Consider the following 25,768-nt stretch of genomic DNA (forward strand, 5'->3'; position numbering starts at 1 on the left):
CCGATGCAGGAGCTGAATGCCTCGACGCGGAGGGCCAGAATGCCGCCGGCTACGGGAGTCAAGACCGTCCCGTCAAGAAGCCCAGGACCACAGAAGAACAATAGGAAGGACTTGAACATTATTTCGCCTTCCATCACAGTGAGGAATGTGTAGGAGTCACTATGGTGGATATTAATGTTAAAATCTGTTTTTGAGTATGTTGCTTTTAATTGTATGACTGATCTGGCCAGTGAAATTCCTCGTATGTTGCAAAACATACTTGACGAATAAAATCTGATTCTGATTAATCTTTGGCAGGTGTCATCGTTGAAATTGATGATTTAGCAAGTTTGGGTGGTGGATTTAAAAGGGATATTAATTCTCACGGTTTAATGATAATGAATGATACAGCCAAAAGCTTAAATGATCATTTGTGATGGAAACTGGAAAGCAAGTTGATGTATTTTATCAATAAACACAAATATAACCACCGGATGGCGCCTGTAATGGCTGCCTTGCCAACAGTCTGACTTGTCCTTTTCTTTCTTTTAGTATGTGTTAAATGGATGTTTTAGTGTTCTTTAGCTTGTTTTATGTGGGGGGAACGGGGGAGGGGGTTGGGGGAAACTTGTTTTTACCTCTTACCTTTTTTTTTTACCTCTTACCTTGACGTAGATGCGATTTGTTTCCTGTATTGTATCTCCGTCTGCACTGCGGCCTAACATCGTGCAGTTGGCAGCCTCTGCTGGGGACGTACTTCGGGAGCTTGCAGGGACTCGTGGAGCTCGCGGTCCCTGGTTAAGGACCGACTTCGGGAGTCAGCTTTATTGCCTTCCATCACAGTGAGGAATGTGAGGAATTGCTGTGGTGGATGTTTATGTTAACTTTTATGTAGTTGTGTGTCTTGTTGCTTTTTTTTAGTATGGCTGTATTGTAAATCGAATATCACTGTACCTTAATTGGTGCACATTGCAATAATAGACCTATAAACCTTTGAATATTTTACCAAATAATGTCTATTAACATCACTGGTCTTTGTAAATTTCTCTACTCCTCTGACCAATTTAAAAAACTTAAAATACAATTTTTCCACTCACATTTGCAAAAAACTGACTTTTCATTTAATATAAAACAAATTAACAATCAAACTGCCTTTCCATAGAAATGATACTTGGAGCTTATTTAAAGATTAATTTCATCAGTCATGGATGAAAGGAAATGAGTAATGGTATATCGGAATAAATGCTGAACATGAATGCTGTGCAATGCAGAAGCATTTTTCTTCCCCGTCTGCATGAATGCCCCACTATCTGCAGAGATCCCACATTGTAACCAAATCATTGAAAATGGTACAACATGAATTGGATTTTTGAGGAAAATACAACAAAGAAGAAATAATTTCAATTCAAACCAATCATACTGAAAAAGATGCTCTATCTACATTAGTCCCACCTGCCCGTGTTTGGCCAATATCCCTCTGAAGTTTTCCTTTCCATGTACCTGGCCAAATTTCTTTAAAATGTTGATATAATACCTGCCTCAACTACCTCCTCTGGCAGCTTGTTCCACATGCCTACCACCTTCTGTGTGAAGAAGTTGCCCCTCAGGTTCCTATTAAATATTTCCTCTCACTTTAAACTCGTGCTCTGGTCTTGATTCCCCTACACTGGGTAAAAGACTCTGTGCATTCACCCTTTCTATTCTCCTCATGATCTTATATACTTCCATAAGATCACCCCTCTGCCTCTTGCACTTCGAGGAATAAAGTCCAAGCCTGCCAAGCCTCTCCCAATAACTCAGGCCCGCAAGTCCTTCCAATATCTCCATAAATCCTTTCTTCACTCTTTTCAGCTTAATAACATCCTTCTTCTGGCAGGGTGACCAAAATTAAACACAATATTCCAAAACACAATCACCAACATCTTATACAACTGTAATGTAACAAGTTAACTTAGATACTGAATACCCCGACTGATGAAGGCCAATGTTCTGAAAGTCTTCTTGGCCACCCAATCTACCTGTGATGTCACTTTCAAGTATCAATGTACCAGCACTCCTAGATCCCTCTACAACACTCCCCAGGGCCCTGCCATTCACTGAGTAGGTCCTGCCCTGGCTTGACTTCCCAAAACGCCCACCTGCCCAATTGATCAAGATCCTGCTGCAATGTTTGGCAATCATCTTCGCTATCGACAATACCATCCACTTTAGTGTCATCTATAAGCTTACTAATTAAGTCTTCTACATACTCATTCAAATCTTTGATGGGCTACCTTATGAAATGCCTTGCTGAAGGCATTGATTATATTTATTAAGGCACAAAAAGAGTTTTGCAACCACTCAGAGTTTTATCAAGCTTACTTTGATTGTGGTACATCCATAGGATGACATTGAGGTGAGGAAGGAACATCCATTAATCCGGATACACCATCAGGAACAGTTTTCATTGCCGAAACCACCATCGCATTTCGCAATTTGCTACCTCGGTCTAATAGAACTGCAAAGAAAAATATTAATTGAGTGAACAACTGCAAGAATTCTCTACTACTATAACAATATGAATTTACATCAAAACCTTTTCTACGTGAAACTTCAAAGTGCTTAGTCGATAATGTTTGTTTTTGATTATGCTATATAAGTACGTGAACCTAAACAACTGTAAACACAGGAGTCTTCCTCGAAAGCTGCACCCTCTCAGTAGTTTTCCCATCACTGCAGGGCTTGAAATTAATGGTTGCCCGGGTGCCAATGGCGACCTAAAGTCCCGCCGGGCAACTTAAAAGCTGTGCCATTTTGCCCGGCTTGGCAAGCACCCGGGACACCTATCGTTCAACTCTGAGCGGGGCCCCCCCTTTCTATCTCTCTCGCTCTCTATCACTCTCCGTCTCCGCCCGCCATCCGTATCCATGTCCGGGCTGCCGATTCTCGGTTCTCTGCTTTCCGCCCGCTCCTCATCCGCCGGCACGGCCGACCACCTTGCACATGTGCACTGCCACGGCCTGAACATCCTCCCCCTGCACATGCGCACTGCCATGACAACTGGTCGGCGGCGGGGACTTTCTCCCTCCCTTTGCATTGTGGGAGATGTGGCCGCCATTGCTGTCCGGTCGCCGCCTTGCCGCGACCGTTGAAAACCAATGCAGAATCACTCCCTGGAGCTGGAGTAACTCCCTGGAGTAACTCTTGCTTCTTGGTTTCCTGGTCCTCCAAAAATATTCCAAATGGAATTTAAACTGGTGGACCCTCCACCACCAAACTCCAAATTCTGAAAAATAACAGCCTATTGCACTTTATCTGTTTATTTATTGTGTTTATGTATGGTCTATGGTATATAAATACACTGAACTTTTATCTCCTGTTCTGTATTATGTTTACATATTCTGTTGTGCTGCAGCAAGCAAGAATTTCATTGTCCTATCTGAAACACATGACAATAAAACTATCTTGACTCTTGACTTGGACATGCAAAAAAGGGTTCGTGGGGAAAAAAGAGCTATCTTAAATTTAGTTGCGTCTGGTTGGGTAACTATGGTAGGGTGAAGATTATTCCATGCTTTAATTGTGCCGTGGAACTCCATGGAGCAGCCAGCATCTCTGGATAGAAGAAATTGGGTGATGTTTCGGGTAGAGACCTTTCTTTAGATTTCCTCTGGTTTTAGTGTTTTTAGTTTAATTTAAAGATACAGCGTGGAAACAGGCCCTTCAGCCCACCAAGTCCACGCCGACCACCGATCACCCGTATACTAGCGCTGTCCCACACATTAGCCACGTAAGTCAAGAGTCAAGTCTCTCACGTCCCAGTTAGAACAATGAAATCCTTACTTGCAGCAGCACAACAGAATATGTAAACATTGTGCTATAAACGAGAAAACAGTGTATATTTATATATATCTATATTACTAAAAGTCTGTTCTTGACCGGGTTTGGCCTTCTGTGCTGCGATTTCCGAGAGAACGCCGCCACCTATGGCCGTCATTTTTGGCCACCTTGCTCAGAGCCCCCCTCCGCCGCATGTGTGCCGAGGATTTTTCCCGTCGATTAAAAATGACAGAGATAATGTTTTTACAAAATTCCCCATTCTCTCTGCTGCCCCCGCTGGCGGCAGGGGGGAGGGACTATAAAACCAGGAAGTGGTGTGCCTCAATCAGTGTCTGCAAGCTGGAGGAAGGCAGAGGGTCACATTTCTCTGAGTTGTGAATAACACAGAACACGTCTACTCAAATGTAAGTGCCCTTAGTGGTTCTAAAATGCTTGCAAAAAATGTCTATTGGTTCTAAAGCTAGCAAAAAGTGTCTCTATTGGTTCTAAAGCTTGCAAAAAGTGTCTATTGGTTCTAAAGGTTGCAAAAAAATGTCTATTGGTTCTAAAGCTTGCAAAAAAATGTCTATTGGTTCTAAAGCTTGCAAAAAAATGTCTATTGGTTCTAATGCTTGCAAATAAATGTCTCAATTGGTTCTAAAGCTTGCAAAAAATGTCTCTATTGGTTCTAAAGCTTGCAAAAAAATGTCTATTGGTTCTAAAGCTTGCAAAAAAAATATCTATTGGTTCTAAACATGGCAAAAAAATGTCTCTATTGGTTCTAAAGCTTGCAAAAAAATGTCTCTATTGGTTCTAAAGCTTGCAAAAAAATGTCTTATTGGTTCTAAAGCTTGCAAAAAAAATGTCTATTGGTTCTAAAGCTTGCAAAAAGTGTCTATTGGTTCTAAAGCTTGCAAAACAAGTTTATTGGTTCTAAAGCTTGCAAAACAATGTCTATTGGTTCTAAAGCTTGCAAAACAATGTCTATTGGTTCTAAAGCTTGCAAAACAATGTCTATTGGTTCTAAAGCTTGCAAAACAATGTCTATTGGTTCTAAAGCTTGCAAAACAATATCTATTGGTTCTAAAGCTTGCAAAACAATGTCTATTGGTTCTATAGCTGGCAAAACAATGTCTATTGGTTCTAAAGCTTGCAAAAAAAATGTCTATTGGTTCTAAAGCTTGCAAAAAAATGGCTATTGGTTCTCAAGCTTGCAAAAAAATGTCTATTGGTTCTAAAGCCTGCAAAAAAGTCTATTGGTTCTAAAGCTTACAAAAAGTGTCTCTATTGGTTCTAAAGCTTGCAAGAAAAATGTCTATTCGTTCTAAAATGGTTCATACTAGCGCTCCAGAAAGCGCCCCCCCCCCCTCCCCTCCCCTCCCCTCCCCTGGTTGGCTTGGCTTGGGTGTGTCTTGAAATTGAAAGGCACTACTTACTGCAAATGGTGGCTTGGGAGCTTTGGTTTGAAGTTGAAAGGCACTATTACTGCAAATGGTGGCTTGGTTGCTTTGGCTTGAAGTTGAAAGACACTATTACAGCAAATGGTGGCTTGGTTGCTTTGGCTTGAAGTTGAAAGGCACTACTTACTGCAAATGGTGGCTTGAAGTTGAAAGACACCACTTACTGCAAATGATGGCTTGGTGTGGCTTGAAGTTGAAAGACACCACTTACTGCAAATGGTGGCTTGGGAGCTTTGAAGTTGAAAGGCACTACTTACTGCAAATGGTGGCTTGGGTGTGGCTTGAAGTTGAAAGACACCACTTACTGCAAATGGTGGCTTGAAGTTGAAAGACACCACTTACTGCAAATGATGGCTTGGTGTGGCTTGAAGTTGAAAGACACCACTTACTGCAAATGGTGGCTTGGGAGCTTTGAAGTTGAAAGGCACTACTTACTGCAAATGGTGGCTTGGGTGTGGCTTGAAGTTGAAAGACACCACTTACTGCAAATGGTGGCATGAAGTTGAAAGGCACTACTTACTGCAAATGGTGGCTTGGTTGCTTTGGCTTGAAGTTGAAAGGCACTACTTACTGCAAATGGTGGCTTGGGAGCTTTGGCTTGAAGTTGAAAGGCACTATTGCTGCGAATGGTGGCTTGGTTGCTTTGGATTGAAGTTGAAAGGCACTACTTACTGCAAATGGTGGATTGGGTGTGGCTTGAAGTTGAAAGACACCACTTATTGCAAATGGTGGCATGAAGTTGAAAGGCACTATTGCTGCGAATGGTGGCTTGGTTGCTTTGGATTGAAGTTGAAAGGCACTACTTACTGCAAATGGTGGCTTGGGAGCTTTGGCTTGAAGTTGAAAGGCACTATTGCTGCGAATGGTGGCTTGGTTGCTTTGGATTGAAGTTGAAAGGCACTACTTACTGCAAATGGTGGCTTGGGAGTTTTGACTTGAAGTTGAAAGGCACTACTTACTGCAGATGGTGGCTTGGGTGCAATGGCTTGAAGTTAAAATGCATTATTTACTGCAAATGGGGGCGTGGGTGCATTGGCTTGAAGTTGAAAGGCACTACTTACTGCAAATTGTGGTTTGAAGTTGAAAGGCACTACTTACTGCAAATGGTGGCTTGGGTGCTTTGGCATTAAGTTGAAAGGCATTACTTACTCAAATCCCGCTTGGAGTGCATACTGTCGTTGTGTCCTTGGGCAAGACACTTCACCCACCTTTGCCTGTGTGTGAATGTGTGTGAGTGATTGGTGGTGGTCGGAGGGGCCGTAGGCGCAGAATGGCAGCCACGCTTCCGTCAGTCTGCCCCAGGGCAGCTGTGGCTACAGAAGTAGCTTACCACCACCGAGTGTAACTGAGGAGTGAATGAATAATGCGATGTAAAGCGCCTTGAGTATTAGAAAGGCGCTATATAAATCCCATCCATTATTATTATTACTTACTGCAAATTGTAGCTTGGGTGCTTTGGCATTAAGTTGAAAGGCACTGCAAATGGTGGCTTGAGGTTGAAAGGCACTACTTACTGCAAATGGTGGCTTGGATGCAATGGCTTGAAGTTAAAAGGCACTACTTACTGCAAATGGTGGCTTGGGTGCTTTGGCTTGAAGTTAAAAGGCACTACTGTAAATGCACTTACTTCCTGTTTGCACTGTATATTGATTTTAGATAAAACGCTACCACTTACGGCTGTGATTTTTGGCCATCTTACTCAGTCCCCCTCCGCTGAGCAGGTGCAGAGAATTCTTCCCATCAAAGTGTTATTAGTTTTTTTTTAAATGTTGAGAATCTCTCTCCTGTCAATCACTCCATGAAAGCCACACCTTTTCTGGTGGTGGGGGGAGGGGTTATAAAACCCGGAAATGTGGGTGTGGCTCAGTCTCTGCAAGATGGACGAGGGAGAGGTCACGACTCGCTGTCTTTAGTGGCTTTGCACCCTACTTCAAATGGTATGAAACTGCACTTGAATTTGGTGGCCTTGCACCCTGCTAGAAGTGGTAAGAAACTGCACTTGAATTTGGTGGCCTTATACCCTGCTTGAAATAGAATTTCAAGGATTTGCCGTGAGTCAACTACCAGCCGTGAGTGAGTTGCCAGCACAACAGGCTTGATTGACTGAGACGCCAGCCCAAGAATCCAATTGGCGCACAATTTGCATACTAGCCCTTTGGAAACCAGCCCCTTCAGCCCACAACACCCATACTAGCGCTCCAGAAAGCCCCCCCCCCAACTGGCCACCAATATTAGAATTGGTGGAGAGGTGTAATATTGCGTTGGATGACCAGCCCTCCTGTGTGATGCTGGGACCCAACGGGTCCCACTTAGTCTAGTATATATATATACACACACACACACACACACACACACACACACACACACACATATATATATATAACGGGTCCCACTTAGTCTAGTATATATACATATACATATATATATATATATATATATATATGTATATGTATATGTATATATATATATATATGTGTATATATATATATATATATGTGTATATATATATATATATATGTGTTATATATATATAATATAGATGGTGTGTATATAATAATATTATAATGTGGTATAATATATATGTGTGTAGCATATATATGGGTGTAATAGAGATATATGGGGAGAGAGAGATAGGGGGAAGAGAGGAGAGAGGAGAGAGAGCGGAGAGAGATAGGGGAGAGAGAGAGAGAGAGAGAGGAGAGAGAGAGAGAGAGAGAGAGAGGGGGGGGGGGAGAGAGAGAGAGATGAGAGAGAGAGAGGAGAGAGAGAGAGAGGAGAGAGAGAGGGAGAGAGAGAGAGAGATGAGAGAGAGAGGTGAGAGAGAGAGAGAGAGAGAGACAGAGAGAGAGATAGAGAGAGAGACAGAGAGACAGAGAGACACACACACACACAGAGAGAGAGAGGAAGAGCTATAGATATATAAATATATATATATATAATATAATACAGAGAGATATATAATATATAATTACCATATATATATATATATATATACTAGACTAAGTGGGACCCGTTATATATATATATGTGTGTGTGTGTGTGTGTGTATATAATATATATAGGCACACACACACACACACACACAATTTCCCTCCTGTGATTAACAAACTTCTATCGTATAGTATCGTGTGTGTAGGCAGGAACTGCAGATGCTGGTTTAAACTGAAGATAGACACAAACAGCTGGAGTAACTCAACAGGTCAGACAGAATCTCTGGACAAAAAGGAAAATATTACGTTTTGGGTTGGGTCTGAAAAAGGTTCCTGCACACCTTTGGAATGGGGAAGGAAACAAGAGCACCCGGAGAAAACCCATACAATCAAAGGGAAAAGGAGCAAACTCCATACAGACAGCACCCATATTCAGGATCAATTCTGGGTCTCTGGCACTTTTAGGCAGCAACTTTATGGCCAATGTACTGCCCCATAGTCTTGAACTGAATTAAAACATACAGTAGCTGTAAAGGGGGACATAGCATCACTTAAGAGATTTAAGACAGAAAATGGATAGTTTCTTTTTTTTAGTAACCAAAGTTATCAACGTATAATTTTTTGTGTGTTGGAAAACAAAATATAGTGGCACAGCTGGTGGACTTGCTGCCTCCCACGCCAGGGATCTGTGTTCGATCCTGTCCTCGGGCACTGTCTGTGTTGAATTTGCACATTCTCCCTGCAAGCATGTGGGTTTCCTACCACATCCCAAAGACGCATAGGCTTTGTAGGTTAACTTGTCTCTGTAAAATTGCCCCTAATGTGTAGGGAGTGACTGAGGAAAGTGGGATAACAGAACTTGGGTGAATGGGTAGACAAAAATGCTGGAGAAACTCAGCGGGTGAGGCAGCATCTATGGAGCGAAGGTATAGGCGACGTTTCAGGTCGAGACCCTTCTTCGGACTGATGTGAGGGTGGGGGCGGGAAGAAGATAGGAAGAGGCGGAGACAGTGGGCTGAGGGAGAGCTGGGAAGGGGATGAGAAAGCAGGGACTACTTGAAATTGGAAAAGTCAATGTTCATTCCGTTGGGGTGTAAACTGCCCAAGCTAAATATGAGGTGCTGCTGCTCCAATTTACAGTGGGCCTCACTCTGGCCATGGAGGAGGCCCAGGACAGAAAGGTCGGATTCGGAATGGGTGGGGTAGTTGAAATGTTGAGCCACCGGGAGATCAGGTTGGTTATTGAGAACCGAGCAGAGGTGTTGGGCGAAGCGATCGCCAAGCCTACGCTTGGTCTCACCGATGTAGAGCAGCTGACACCTTGAGCAGCGGATGCAATAGATGAGGTTGGAGGAGGTGCAGGTGAACCTCTGCCGCACCTGGAAAGACTGCTTGGGTCCTTGAATGGAGTCAAGGGGGGAGGTAAAGTGACAAGTGTAGCATTTCCTGTGGTTGCAAGGGAAAGTGCCAGGAGAAATTGGGTGGGAAGGGACGAATTGACCAGGGAGTTACGAAGGGAGCGGTCTCTGCGGAAAGCCAACAGGGGAGGAGAAGGGAAGATGTGGCCAGTGGTGGGATCCCGTTGGTAGACAAAAAAGCTGGAGAAAAGCAGCGGATGAGGCAACATCTATAGAGCAGGTAAAAGAAAGGAAGAGGCGGAGACAGTAGGCTGTGGGAGAGCTGGGATTGGGAGGGGAATGAGGGAGAAAGCAAGGACTACCTGAAATTGGAGAAGCCAATGTTCATACAGCTGGGGTGTAAACTACTCAAGTGAAATATGAGGTGATGTTCCTCCAATTTGCGGTGGGCCTCACTCTGGCAATGGAGGAGGCCCAGGACAGAAAGGTCGGAATCGGAATGGGAGGGGGAGTTGAAGTGCTGAGCCACCGGGAGATCAGGTTGGTAATTGCGAACTGAGTGGAGGTGTTGTGCGAAGCGATCGCCAAGCCTGCGCTTGGTCTCATCGAGGTTGATCATACGCTGAATAATCCAACCACATTTTTGTTTGGAAGTGGAAAGAAATAATAGAAATTGCATTCATTGCAACGTGTAAAAAGAGTTGAGATACTGTATATACTGTATTATAATTTTGCTGCATGTCATTGTGGTATATATCATGTCTTGATTGGTGAATATGTTTAGTTTGTGACTTTATTTGAAGTAGAAATAATATGTGAATGCTTCATTGAGCATAATTCCGACTGGTAACTACGCACTTTGTCCGAGCACATTATCGCACACGTCATGCAAGCCGTCTTAAATGACCACCTAAACTGTCATTTGGCAACCTAAAAAGCTGCCTAGGTTGCCCGACTGACAACAGAGAAAAAGAGTTAAGTGAGAGTCCTGCACTGATATTCCTTTTGCACTGTGGCATAGTGCTCAAAATATTAACAAGGTGTAAAATATATCAGGTATTCAAAAGGAAACATATGCAAGAAATTATATGGATCTGAGGAACAATAATATGCTCCATAATACTGTAGAATAAATGAATGCTGTAAGTGAGGTGACAACATGTAAGAACAGTGATCAATATTGCTCATTGTTAGGGGAAAGTGGCAAAAATAAGTGTAAAGGAAATTAATGGTCAGGAAGGGCGACCCATGTACAATATTTAAGGGACTGAGGCAACGCGAGGCTGAGAGAAGGTGAAATTTTGGGCTTTGTGGTACTCAATATGGCGGGATTTGATAAATAGATGGTAATATTTTTATTTCTGATACCAGTTAGTGGGCGGTCATTTTAACACCAACTCTCCCCTACCCAACAAACTCTTGCACACCAAGTTAAAAATAGTATAAATTGTGAATTGTAAATCACTGGTCAGAACAATTGCAGGCTACACCCATCCCCAAAGGTTTATCCATCAAATTTAACTGCAACCAACTCAGCAAAGGTTCTCACACAGCATATTTACACATTACAAACAATAAATTTAAAGGTGGTATCCAAACAAATTAAGAAGAACAGACAAACATTTTTTTATAAAGCCCACAGTTATATGACAACATTTTTGTTCAACTACACTAAATCCTCTTACCACATAAGGTTTATATCCTAATATGCTTTGCCTATTCAAGTGCCTGTCCAAATTTTAATCAGTGACCATATCTAACCCCACAATCTCCTTTTACAGCAAGTTCCACATAACAACCACTCGGTATACATAGAAAATAGGTGAAGGAGTAGGCCATTCGGCTCTTCGAGCCAGCACCGCCATTCAATATGATCATGGTTGATCATCCAAAATCAGTACCCCGTTCCTGCTTTTTCCCAATATCCATTGATTCCGTTAGCCCTAAGAGCTAAATCTAACTCTCTCTTGAAAACGTCCAGTGAATTGGCCTCCACTGCCTTCTGTGCCAGAGTATTCCACAGATTCACCACTCTCTGGGAGAAAAAGTTTTTCCTCATCTCAGGCCTAAATGGCCTACCCATTATTCTTAAACGGTGATCCCTAGTTCTGGACTCCCCAACATGGCGAACATTTTTCCTGTCTGTCCAATCTCTTAAGAATGTTATATGTTTCTAGAAGATCCCCTCTCAACCTTCTAAACTCCAGTGAATACAAGCCCAGTCGACCCAGTCCCCCCAAAAAAATTCCCCTCAAATCCGCACTGAAATTCGTTCCTCTCAACTTAAACCTATGTACTCTTGTTTTTAATACCCCTATCATGGAAGAAAAAATATTCTGACCATGTATCCTACCTTTGCACCTTATAATTTAATACCTCTTTCAGATCACCCCTCAGCCTCCATCATTCCAGGGAAAGCAAGCTCTGGTATACCCCACATTGATCGCACGATCTTCCATGTTCTACTCTTTGTAGAATACAGATGCAAAGTACTCATTTAGTACCTTGCTTAAAATAAGATTTCATGTTAGCAACTTACCCGAAATCAGATTTTTAGTACTCTGGCTCTTTGATGACAGTACATGTTTATCTGTCCTCTTGCTGCCAGTGGCAAATGTCACAGCAGAGGCCAAAGGAGCCGTGTTCAGCAGTTCCTTAGCTTCAGATGTACCAGTCTTTGTGGAACTTCTTGCATTTTCCTGGAAGTACAAATGATCTCTTCCTCTGAGAGGCAGGTGAGAAAAACACAAAGAGCCAAAAATTATTTTTCCTCGCATTAGTTTTCTGATGAACTGTGCCCCAAAGGCAAGCCTTCTAAATGTAATTATCTACAAAAACGGTAATCAAGGCATAATCTAACACAATCCAAAAAAAGTTTCCTCATGACTGTAGATCAGTGCATGCTCCTTTAAATAGTGACCTCACCACTACTAACCACTCCCCATTGTCTCCTGTATAATTGTAGCTTCCCCGCCTCTAGCTCGCTCTCTAGTCCCAGTGATGACCACGGACAGCTAGAGCACAATGTGTGTAGTGACTTAATAAAGATACTTAGTAAGAGACTTTGTGTGTCGAACAAGTCCTTTTACATGGTGTCAGCGCGGTAGACTTGCGTCTCCTGTTTATCGGCTTTATTTTATTATTTGTTTCTCCCAGTTGTTTCCCCACCTTTGCATTTTACTATGGCTAACTCGTGCCGTCGTCCTGACAAGCTCGTTTTTGACGCGGACATCGTGCACCGCTGGACTGTCTTCCAGCGCGACTATGAACATTACATCGCTATCGCTCATCCTGGTGCCACTCCTGTGGTACAGGCTCACCTACTCCTCAACCTGGCTGGTCCGGAGGCTATGGAACATTATGCGGCGTTCGAGTTCGTCCCTCCGGAGGACCGCCATGACCCGGTATGTCTCATGACCAAATTTACTGCCCTATGTGACATTCCCACCAATAACATTATTGAGCGTTTCAAGTTCTTCACAAGACGTCAGGTTCCCGGTGAGCACATTGACGCTTACATTGCCTCTTTGCGACATATGGCTCGGCGGTGCCGCCTTGAAGCGATTACAACGGACGAATTGATCAAGGACGTCCTGGTCAACGGTCTCCTAAACTCAAAGCTGCGCGAAGATCTCCTAATGAAACCCGACCTCACGCTAAAGGATGCCATGCATTCTGCTCGTATGGCCTCTGCTGTCGGCTCCGTATCTCACCCGCCGTCCCAGGACATCAACTTCACCGGTACCGTTGGCCGCCGGCGGATCAATAGCCCGCCTCGCCAGTTAACCCCCTCCACTCCCGCTAAGGTCACCCCTCGTCGATGCCAAAATTGTAATTTCTCCTCGCACCAGTACAACGTTTGCCCAGCGCTGGGTAAAACTTGCAACTCCTGCGGGAAACTTAACCATTTTTCTGGAGCCTGTCGTTCTCGTGGGAAACCTGTCCCTGCTCCTAGAAGGAGTCTAAACATTCTTGCTGGACTCTGATAACGTCACCCTGCTGGGCGCCCGTGCATGCCAGGACTTGGGATTGGTCTCTTTTCACCGCGACGTCCACCTGGTGCAGGCCCCCATGGACCCCCTGATAGAGTATCCCGACCGTTTCGATGACATTCTGGGCAAACTGCCCTGTGCCTATAAGATCGTTGTTGACCCGGGGGTCGACCCGGTGGTTAGACCGGCCCACCGTGTGTCTTTTGCCATGAAGGGCCGCGTGGAGTCCACACTTCGTGATATGGTTTCCACTGGCATTCTCAAGGAGGTGAGCGCACCCACCCTGTGGGTCTCCACCATGGTCGTCGCTGCCAAGAAAGATGCGAGCGAGATCAGGATCTGCATCAACCCGAAGGACCTGAACCTTGCTATCCAACGCCCGCACTACCCCATGCGGACGGTGGAGGACGTCGCTGCACAGGTCGGTCCAGCCACAGTCTTCTCGGTCCTAGATGCCAAGAGCTCTTTTTGGCAGATCCCTCTGGATGAACGTTCATCCTTCTTAACCACCTTCAGCACACCTTTCGGCAGGTTTCGTTTTCTTCGCATGCCCTTCGGGATCAACTCAGCAAGCGAGGTTTTCCAGCGGACCATGGAACAGCTGTTTGCCGGGTTGCCATGCGCTATTATTGTTGATGACATTTTGGTATACGGGAAGGACGTCGCTGAGCACGACCTGCACCTCCGTCAAGTCCTGGACCGGGCTCGTGAGATCAATCTCAAGCTTAACCCGAAGAAGTGTCGGTTCCGCGTTCAGGAGGTCACGTACGTGGGCCACGTTTTCACGGCCAGGGGACTAAAGCCAGACCCCCAGAAGACTGCTGCGGTCACCGAAATGCCCGCTCCCACGGACGTGCCCGGCCTGCAGCGCTTTCTGGGCATGGTCAACTACCTGGGTAAGTTCATACCTGACCTCAGCGAACTGAGTGCCCCCCTGAGGGAGCTAATCAAAAAGGACAATGCCTGGGTCTGGCTACCGCATCACCAGTCTGCATTCGTAGCCCTGAAGTCCAAGCTCGCTCGCACCCCGACTTTAACGTATTTTGACCTGAACAGGCCAATCGTCCTCACCTGCGATGCATCTCGGTTCGGACTCGGTGCTGCCTGCCTGCAGCTCCAGGACGATCGGCAGCTGCCTGTCCCCTATGCCTCTCGCACCATGACCCCTGCTGAGCAGCGCTACGCTCAGATCGAGAAGGAGCTCCTTGCCGTGGTTTTCGCATGCTCCAAATTCAAAGACTACATTCTGGGCAACACTTTCACCATTGAAACTGACCACCAGCCGCTGGTCTCTATCTTGAACAAGCCTATCCATGCGGCCTCCTCGCGGTTGCAGCGAATGATGCTGCAGCTCCAACGATTTACGTTCAACATTGTGTACCGCAAGGGCAAGGAGATGTTCGTGGCCGACACATTGTCCCGTGCGCCGCTCCCTTCCGTTGCCCGCCATCCATACGAATCGTTTGACCTGATGGTGCTGAACGTTAACATTGTTCCCTCTTGGCAGATGCAGTCCCTGGTCGAACACACTGCCGCTGATCCTGCCCTGCAACAGCTTGCGGGCGTCATCCGCCGTGGCTGGCCTGACCGACGCTCTTCCCTACCGGCCGGTGCCGTGCCCTACTTAATGGTTCGGGACGAATTGGTGCTGCACAACGGCGTGGTGGTGAAGGGTCACAAGGTCGTGGTGCCGGACGCTCTGCATGACCACTACTACCAAACCGCACACAGCGGTCACCCCGGGGTGAGGTCACTATGTTAAAGGAGCATGCACTGATCTACAATGACCTTCTACTTACTTAACCTCTTATTGCTAACACCCATGTCTTAATTTCTTTACATCTTCCTTTGTGAAGTTTGCATCTATTAAATTTCCCTTTGATTTCACTTCACATCTGCCATCATCTCAATTCAACTGGCTTCTTTCACAATTGAGCCTAGATGATGAAGGGAGCTGCTACTTCAATCCATCTAGGCTCAATGTTGTTGAATCTCTGGCTGAACACATTTCTCTACCTTATTATTCTCAAAATTCACATTCTGGCCCTGTGTCCGTCTAATTAAAAAAATTAAGGAGGCATAAGAATTGTTTTCAACGCAGATACAATAGAAATGCATGCTGTTGTGAACATAGGGAAGAAACACATTATTTCATGCAAAATATATACAAAATATAAAATCAAGATTTATTTTGATGATACCTTGGAGTATTAGAAGCACTACTTGACAGGGACTCCTTTCCACTTAAGCTGGTTAAGGATGATTTGCGAGGAGCAGAAAGTTCAACGAGATTTTCTAAAGATCCTGCTCTTGAAGTATGCGCCATGACAGGACTTTGAACTGTGATTCCACCATCCATACTTGTGTCAGTAGTTGGATTAGAACTGCCACTATCACATGTGTCAGTCAGCGACTCCACAGCAAGTGAAACCTTCAAATCATTCCAACAACAACACAAGTGAACATAAATGGTCAGCAAATGTAACACATAATATTTTTGTTGCACACTGTAGGGAATGAAATAACAGGTGAATAATGCACTAAAGTAGACATGCACACTTTAAAAGTCTTTCACATTTTTCATTCAATGTTTTGCAGCCAATGAAATACTTCATGAAGTGAAACCACAAGCATGAATACATTTTTTTAATCCACTTGATGGAGATGGAGCTTTGGGTTAACATCTTGCCCCCCAAAAAAAAACTACAACAGGGAAGCATGTCCTCGGCAGCATGCTGGAATTGCAGTTTTGATTTTTATGCTCAAGTCACATCCTGACTCGGGAATGGATGTTACCAAATGATCCACAAATGACACTATAGGCCAACATATTTTACTTCCCCTCAAAAACAAATCACTTTTAGATATTACTCTGTCTGAATTTTTTCCCCTTTATTATACTGGTGACAATATCTGAAAACTACACTCAGTTCAAACTGCATTGTGGAATCATACATATTTACAGCACAAAAGGAGAGGTCTAGATATCCAAGAACTCTACATATAGCCTTATCGATTATGAGATTCTACTGCTTCCGCAGGTATCGTTTCCAGAATCCTTACTTTGCTTTTGCTCTTTATAAAGATGCTGTGACTGAGTCACTCTCTTCAGGAAGCAAGTTCCAAACCCTCATCACAATTTGGGTCAAAACTATTTTCCCCAACTCTTCACCACCGCTTCTACTTGTAACTGGTTATTCTGTAAAGGGGAGTGGGCCCTTCCTGTTCACTCTGTTTAGGCCTTTGTTTTAAATACCTTGATTAAAACATACCCTTTACATTTTTTTGTCCTCTCACCACCCATCTGTTTGGAAACAACCCCAGCTAAGCAAATTCAAGCACACTCGATGCTCTGATAGGCAATGATGGTTGCAATAAACATCAATTCACATTTGAACTGTGAAATTCAAAATTGGAGATCTCATCCTTTACATGAGATAACATGTGACACCATAATAATTTATTCATCTTCCACCAAACTGGTTGCCCGTGTACTTGGTTTTGCTATAATGCACTTTTCATTACACTAATTGGATATAACACGATTCATGAAATAGGGAATACCATCTGTTTTTTAGTGCCAAATTAGTTGTACAGTGTGTTTGATTGGGAAAGGATCTGTCCATCTTGAGTTTAATTGGGAATTTGAGTACCACTTAAAAGTTACTTTGGAAATCAGCAAGCAGAAAAAAGTATTGGGAAAAAAAGATTGTGTGCGCGGTTATTTCCTGAATTAAATAAATAATCATGAAATTTTATTTGCCAAGTAAGGCACAAACTTTAATACCACATTTCTTAATCAAACGTACCAAGGCAAATAGCATTTCTAACCTGTAGTTCTCCAAGTTTCTCCGAGGTAGGTGAAATCATTGTGAAAAATCCACTAATTTCATACGTGGATGATAGTTGTGAAATTCCATTTATTTGAACTCGACCAATGGGAAGATGGTCAGCCTTTGTCAACACTTCCAATACCAGCACTCCCATATCTATCATATTAAAAAGATGAAAAAAAAACCTTTGTAAATATAAAACTAGTTTTAGCAGTTGCGCTACTGGACAAACATTAATCGAGAAATGAAAAATACACATCTGCATGTGCAAGAGTAGCTGATCTCCGGGAACACCAAAACCTACAACCTCGGACACCACTGTTTACACCTCATGCTGCCTCAGGAAAGCAGCCAACACAATGTAGACCTTTTCCACTCCAATCATTCCTTATTCTCGCTGCTCCCGTTGGGCAGAAGGTACAGAAGCTTGAAAGTGAGTACCACCAGACTAATGAACAGCATCTTCCCCTCTGTTATCAGGTTTCTGAAAGGTCCTTCCATAAGATATTGGTACATTCCCCATTCTCCAACCTACCGCATTGTGGACAATGGAAGATTCCCCTGGTACTGCTTTGCTCCAATGTTAAGAACTGTATCCTGTACTCTTTCTCTTCATTTTACCGTATGCACTTGAGTTTGGATTGATTGTATTTGTGTATATTATCTGATTTGATTTTATAGCACACAAACAAAAGCTCTTCACTGTGGCCTTGGTAATATGACAATAAGCCTAAACTATTCCCACTTAGAAATACACAAGCTTATTGTATAAATTACAGAAGATGACGAGTCAATGTGGGAAGATCAATTGACCAAATGTTGCCAGCACAGCCTTGCTCTCAACATCAGTAAAACCACGGAACTGATTTGCAGTCTGAAGAAGGGTTCTGACCCGAAACATCACATATCCATATTCTCCAAGGATGCTGCCTGAGCCACTGAGTTACTTCAGCATATTGTCCATCCAAGGAACTGAATGCTGTCTTTAGAAGAAGGCCAAAGATCCACAAATCGCTCTTCATCAACAGGACGGCGGTGGAGAGACAAAAAAATTAAATTTCTGGGCATGCATATCTCCAAAGTTCTATCCTTGACCCAGCACGTTAACGCAATCATAAAGAAAGCCTCTACTTCCTTTGAAGATTGAGGAATTTCGGCATGTCAACAAATACTCTCTTGAACATCTATAGGTCGTCAAGTCAAGTCAAGTCGTTTATTTGTCACATACACATACGAGATGTGCAGTGAAATGAAAGTGGCAATGCTCGCGGACTTTTGTGCAAAAAGACAAACAACCAAACAAACTATAAACACAATCATAACACACATATACCTTTACATAATAAATAATGGAAGGAAAAACGTTTAGTAGAGTTAGTCCCTGGTGAGATAGGCGTTTACAGTCCGAATGGCCTCTGGGAAGAAACTCCTTCTCAACCTCTCTGTTCTCACCGCATGGCAACGGAGGCGTTTGCCTGACCGTGTACAGCGGTGTACAGTAGAGAGCATATTGACCTAGTTCAGCAAAATTAAATGCCCAAGAATGAAGTCTGTAAAAAGTGTGAAAGCTGCCCAATCCATCAAGGGTACTGACTTCCCCACCATCTAAGGAAACCTCAGGAGTCACTGCCTCAAAAAGGCAGCCAGCATCATCAAAGGACCCACACCACCATGTCCTTGCTCTCATTTCACTCCTGCCATCGGAAAGAAGATACGAGTCTGAAAACTAGGAAAACTGAAAACTTGCAGATATAGTTAAATAAAATTAATAATATTGGAAACTAACCTGCAAGGTAAGAAGTGAACTGTCTTGGTCCACAGCGAACAGCATATCGAGCAGTAGTTTTCACAGATTTTGGTTCAGAATGCGAAGAATCTCTTGGGTGAAACAAAGTGCCATTGGAAGTTTCACCCCACCAGCGCAGTCTAACAAGAGGGGCTACTGGTGGTTTGAGAATGATCCACAGGATTTTACTGACCGTTATCCTTAGAAAACATCGAATCTGACCGTCAACAAGCGGTGGCAGACTTGTAGATGGTATGACGTCACTTATTCCTGTAAACATAATTAATGTTATGATGATGTTAAGGTGTCTCATAGTGTTATCAGTTGCATACAAAATATCAGTTGCATACAAAATATCAGTAATAATCAACATATTAAATAATTTCAAATTGAAGATATTATCTCCCACAAGCTTAAACCTTTGGCAGTTGAAAATATCACATGGCAAGTACCATAATGTAAAATACTAATGGTTGCAGATTAATTGATGCTGAGGAGCAGTGAAAGATGAATTATGAATGTCATAATGTTAAAATATTTATATATGCAACTGTCCTGAAGTCATTTTATGACCATGTTGAGTATTAGAAAGGCGCTATATAAATCCCATCCATTATTATTATTATTATTATTATCATTTTGGAGAAAGTAGGAAAATTAACCAAGAGCAATGAACAATTTTTACATTGTACTTAGAATGAAACAAAAATGTGATGAATGGACAATAATTAATAAGCACATTTTCCATCCTGCAATATGTGCTTCTTATTAATGTGCTAATAATATTAGACACGTATTGTTCAGCAAACAAAATAGGATAGCGGAACAGACAGAAACGTAGCAGGCAAAATGCAACACAGGAAAATATGACGGTATATTGTACATCTTAATAAGAATGGTAACACAATCCAAACAAAGAAACAAGTCCTCTCTAACATGTTGCCCTACATGCGTTTTCATGTTATGTTACTAAGACTATTTAAATATAAATGTGCTGGAATCAAAGGAATAAATCATTAAAATGCTAAAATGCTTAGCTGTCAGGAAGCACTTATGTAGAAACAAATATTGGGCATTGTGTAAATGAAAAAAAAAATTAAGTGTTACAGAAGTAATATGGTTATCACTGAGAATTCTAATCTATGAATAGACAGGATAAGACAAATTAACATAGAACAGTACAGCACAGGAACAGGCTCTTTAGCCCATAACATCTGTACCAAACATGCTGCCAAAATACGATTCATGTCTCCTCATTCCCTGCATTTCCATGCACCTATCTAAAACCCTCTGAAACACTACTATCATATTTCCTCCACCATCACCCCAGGCAGTACATTCCAGGCACCCATCACATTCTGTGTAAAAAAAAATTTGCCCCGCACCTGCCTTTAAACTTTAACCATAAATCTATGACCTCTAATCTTAGACATTTCCACCCTGGGAAAACGGTTCGGACTGCCTAGGACACAAAGTGCTGGAGTAATTCAACAGGTCAGGCAATATCTCTGGAGAACGTGGATGGTTGACTATCTGGGTCGAGACCCTTCTTCAGACTCGACCCTAAACTTCACCTATCCCTGTTCCCCAAAGATGCTGCCCGACTAGATGAGTTACTCCAGCATTTTATGTCATTTTGTGTATTAACCAGCATCTGAAGTTCCTTGTTTCTATATTCTGACTGTCTACCCTATCTATTATTATTAATTAGCTACTCTCATAATTTCATATACTTCCATCAAGTATCCCTTCAGCTTCTGACACTCCAGAGAAAACAATACAAGTTTGTCCAACCCCTCCTTATAACTAGTACCCCAATATCTAGGCAGCAAACCTCTTCAGCACCCTCTCCTAAGCCTCCACATCCTTCCTGTTATGTGGTGACCAGAACTGCATGCAGTACTCCAACTGTGGCCTAACCAAAGTCTTATAGAGTTACATTATGATTTCATGATGCTTATACTTAATATTCCGACTAATGAAGGCAAGTACCTCAGACAACTTCATTACCACCCTATTTGTGTTGCCGCTTTCGTGGAGCTATGGACCTAGCCCGCAAGATCCCTCAGCACATCAATGCTATTAAGTCTTAAAATCAACTGTATATCTTCCCCTTACATTTGAACTCCCAAAGTGCAACACCTCACGCTTGCTCGGATTAAATGATCTATAATCCATTGTATACTTTGACAGCCCTCCTCACTGTCTACAACTCTGGCAATCTTGGTGTCGTCTGCAAACTTACTAACTGACCATGCACATTTATGTCAAAGTAATTTATATATATCATAAACAACAGAGGTCCCAGCACAGCTGTGACAATATGAACAAATTTATAGAATGCATACAACATGCTTTTCCAGAACCAATGTTGAAGAACCCAACATGAAAATTGCTAAGGGGCCTTGAGGCCAAAGCAACTGTAATGTGATAGAATTTTACATTAGGCTATTACTCTATTAATCTAAACAAAGAAAGCTACAAAGGTATGACATATGCAATTATACGTGGCCACTATGAAACAGCATCCAGAGTATTGCATGCAGATTTGTCTTCTTAGGTAATAAAAAATGGATTTACCTGCCACAGAAGAAACAGATGAAATTCATCAAACCAATTCCTGAATAGGCAGGATTGCATTTCAAAGAGAGATTGAATACTCTCCATGAAAGTCCTTAGATTTCAAGTTCGTTCAAGTTCATATTTATTGCCACATGCACCAATTAAGGTACAGTGGAATCTGATTTACCATGCAGCCATACAAACAAAAGAACACAATACACAATAGAATATAACATGAACATCCATCACAGTGGAATCAACATTCATCATTGTGGTGGAAGGCAATAACTTTGTCAGTCCTCCTTTGTTCATCCGTGGTTGGGGGCATGAACCATCCGCTGTCGCCGCTACGGATGGCCCGATGTACAGGCCCTCTCGTCGGGTTGCTCGAAACTCCGACGTCGGGACGGACGGACACTCCGCGGCTTGGAGGTCTGGAATCAGCCGCTTCCTACCGGAGACCGGGGCTTCACGATGTTATAGGCTGCAGGCCGGCAGTCGGAGCTCTTCTCCAGCGATCCCCGGCAAGGGATCCCAGGTTCCGGGATGGAAAGTCCACGCCGCGCCCGCGGAAAGAAGCTCCGCAGACCACGTCTTCAGGATGTCGTAGTCTGCGGGCCAGCGATTGGAGCACTTCTTCTGGAGCCCGCTGCTGAAGCTCTGGACCCGACTACAGGAAAGGCCACACCAATCCAAGCTGTTAGGCCGCGAGGGAAGGCGAAATGCAACGTAAAAAGTCGCATTCAACTGAGGTAAATGACTAAAAAAGTTTCCCCCAATTCCCGCCCCCACCCCCCCCCCCCACCACACTAAAACACACTTTTAGACACACTAAAAACAAAAATAAAGTGGAAAGGGCGAACAGCTGCTGGCGAGGCTCGCGGCGCCACCCATCTTTCAGAAGAATGAGAGCCCACCTCACATACTTACAAAATTCTTACAGGACTCTACAAGGTGAATGGAGGATGTTTTCCCTGGGAGCCGAGTTCAAATATTGTCTATTGTATTCTGCGCTCCTTAAGTGATCTATTTTATATTGGCGATACCAAACATCGACTAGGTTTTGGCTAACACTTGTCTACTCTGTCTACCAAGGCCTGCTGGATCTCCTATTTGCCAATCATTTTAATTCCCCTTCCCACACTGGCCTTTTCGGCTTGGCCTCCTCCATTGGCTTATAAGGCCACACGCAGACTGGAGGAACAGCACTTCATATTCCACCTGGGTCGCTTGCAATCCAGATGAAGGCAAGTACCTCAAATAGAAACATAGAAAATAGGTGCAGGAGTAGGCCATTCAGCCCTTCGAGCCTGCACCGCCATTCAATGGCTGATCATCCAACTCAGTATCCCGTACCTGCCTTCTCACCATACCCCCTGATCCCCTAAACCACAAGGGCCACATCTAACTCCCTCTTAAATATAGCCAATGAACTGGCCTCAACTACCTACTGTGGCAGAGAATTCCAGAGATTCACCACTCTCTGTGTGAAAAATGTTTTTCTCATCTCGGTCCTAAAAGACTTCCTCCTTATCCTTAAACTGTGACCCCTTGTTCTGGACTTCCCCAACATCGGGAACAATCTTCCTGCATCTAGTCTGTCCAACCCCTTAAGAATCTTGTACGTTTCTATAAGATCCCCCCTCAATCTTCTAAATTCTAGCGAGTACAAATCGAGTCTATCCAGTCTTTCTTCATTTGAAAGTCCTGACATCCCAGGAATCAGTCTGGTGAACCTTCTCTGTACTCCCTCTATGGCAAGAATGTCTTTCCTCAGATTAGGAAACCAAAACTGTATGCAATACTCTAGGTGTGGTCTCACCAAGACCCTGTACAACTGCAGTAGAACCTCCCTGCTCCTATACTCAAATCCTTTTGCTATGAATGCTAACATACCTTTCGCTTTCTTCACTGCCTGCTGCACCTGCTTTCAATGTTTTCAAGAGAGAGTTAGATTTAGCTCTTAACGCTAAAGGAATCGAGGGATATGGGGAGAATGTGTAGGAAAGAACTGCAGATATGGGGAGAAAGCAGGAACTGGCTATTGATTATGGATGATCAGGCATGATCATATTGAATGGCAGTGCTGGCTCGAAGGGCCGAATGGCCTACACCTGCATATTCTATGTTTCTACGTGTAAGAAGGAACTGCAGATGCTGGTTTAAATCTCTGGAGAGAGGAATGGGTGGCGTTTCGGGTCTGAAGAAAGGTCTCGACCCGAAACGTCACCCACCCATTCCTTCTCTCCAGAGATGCTGCCTGTCCCGCTGAGTTACTCCAGCTTTTTGTGTCTATCTTCTATGTTTGACATACATTAGTTCACAAGGCCTAAAGAATCAATGGTTAAACACACACTAAAAGGGGAAACGTGTAAGAATGACCTGCAGGTGCTGGTTTAAACCGAAGATAGAGTAACTCATCGGGTCAGCTCCGCTCTGTGATCTTTGGGCAGCATCTCAGTAATTGGTGACGTTTCAGGTCGAGATCCTTCTCCAGAAAGGGGGGAAATCCGCACTTACGCTTCTTTTTCTTTCCCAGTTTTGCAGTTTTTGGTTTCTTGGTTTTCATTGTTGCTCCGTGGTTTTCCAGTGCATGTCGATCATTGGAATAGTTTGAACCTGGTTGCCCGCGCACTCCGGGTCGGTTGCGGAAGGACGGTGGCCGCTCGGCACGCCGGGACAGCGGAGGACCAACAGCCGCCAGCGATCTGTTTACAAAACGCGCTCCCGGGCAACGGACTCGGCTTTCAAACGCGCCGCCTGCCAGCCCGCCAGCCGCGCGCGGGTTTCCAGAGGATGACGGAGGCCCAGCAACGAGCGTCCAATAGGACAACGGAGGACCAGTAACTGGCGTCCAATGGGTTGACAGAGGACCAGAAACTGACATCCAATAGCATGATCAGTAATTACCGTCCAATGGGATGACGGAGTGCCGGAAACTGTCGTCCAATGGGATGAGGATCAGCGACTAGTGTCCAATGGGATGAGGGAGGACCAGCGAAGATCGTCCAATGGAATGAGGGAGGACCAGCGACGGGTATCCAATGAGATGACGGAGGACCATCGAGGATTATCCAATGGGAGGTCCTGTAACTGGCATCCAATGGGATAACGGAGGACCAGAGACGTGCGTCCAATGGGATGCCGGAGGAACGGGACGAGCGGCCAATGGGATGCCGGAGGACCAGCAAAGCAAAGAGGCGGGGGGGGGTTTGGGGAGAACAGTTGACGTTTCGCGACAAGGACTGTTGATCGGAACTGAAGGAATGGGCAGCGCGTTTCACCAGGTCTAACGAAGGGCGTCTGAGCTGATATTCTAACTCCGTTAATAGACACAAAATGCTGGAGTAACTCAGTGCGACAGGCAGCATCTCTGGATAGAAGGAACGGGTGACGTTTCGGGTCCAGACCCTTCTTCAGACTGAAAGTCAGAGGGAAGGGAGACACAGAGATGAGTGTAAGGTGTGAAAACGATATCAACGGAGATGCAGTTCAAGGAAAATGTAGAATAGATCATTGAATAAAATCGTATCGTTAGCTAGGATAAGGTGACAACAGAGCATACAAAGATAAAATTTAATCGGGGACAGTAAGATTGTAAGATCGCTCGGAGAACTGGGAATGGGGAAGGCTATAGGGTGAATTCACGAAAGGTCACTGGAGCGTAGATCCGCACCGACGTGACCGAAAATTTTAACTGGGGGATAAGCGTCACTTCCGGTACATGTTAGTGAATGGGAAAACACGCACTTTCACACCCGTTAAAAACATCGAAAACGACCAGTTTTTGAGCTGCAATTTACTGTACTAGTCGGGGTGACCGTGAGGCGCAGCTACCTAAATTTACAGTTAAAAAAAAAGATAGAAACTAAGGTAAATACAAGAGGGTACACAAAAATGCTGGGGAAACTCAGCGGGTGCAGCAGCATCTATGGAGCGAAGGAAATAGGCGACGTTTCGGGCCGAAACCCTTCTTCAGCTAAATACAAGAGCGAGCTGAAGGGGCAAATAAGCGGAAGTTGATAGCGGACATTTTTCGCGGAGATTTAAAGATCCAAAATATCGGGAAT

The 25,768-nt window shown here is 43.9% G+C and overlaps 1 protein-coding gene across 3 annotated transcripts in view; it reads right to left on the minus strand.

Annotated features, from left to right (window-relative positions):
• c2cd3 (C2 domain containing 3 centriole elongation regulator) overlaps positions 1 to 24,533 on the minus strand; it is a 113,542-nt gene extending 89,009 nt beyond the window's left edge. For all 3 annotated transcript variants that reach the window (XM_033023200.1, XM_033023199.1, XM_033023197.1), the window contains exons 1-6: positions 24,219 to 24,533; positions 19,137 to 19,406; positions 17,349 to 17,506; positions 15,719 to 15,948; positions 12,065 to 12,249; positions 2,341 to 2,476 (exon numbers count right to left, since the gene is read on the minus strand). In XM_033023200.1, the coding sequence (XP_032879091.1) occupies positions 2,341 to 2,476; positions 12,065 to 12,249; positions 15,719 to 15,948; positions 17,349 to 17,506; positions 19,137 to 19,406; positions 24,219 to 24,267 (1,028 nt within the window). In that variant the 5' untranslated portion in view covers positions 24,268 to 24,533. The remainder of the gene's footprint in view (positions 1 to 2,340; positions 2,477 to 12,064; positions 12,250 to 15,718; positions 15,949 to 17,348; positions 17,507 to 19,136; positions 19,407 to 24,218) is intronic.
• Between the last annotated feature and the right edge of the window lie 1,235 nt (positions 24,534 to 25,768).

The sequence above is a fragment of the Amblyraja radiata genome, chromosome 6, assembly GCF_010909765.2.
Source record: "Amblyraja radiata isolate CabotCenter1 chromosome 6, sAmbRad1.1.pri, whole genome shotgun sequence".
In the NCBI taxonomy this organism is placed as follows: domain Eukaryota; kingdom Metazoa; phylum Chordata; class Chondrichthyes; order Rajiformes; family Rajidae; genus Amblyraja; species Amblyraja radiata.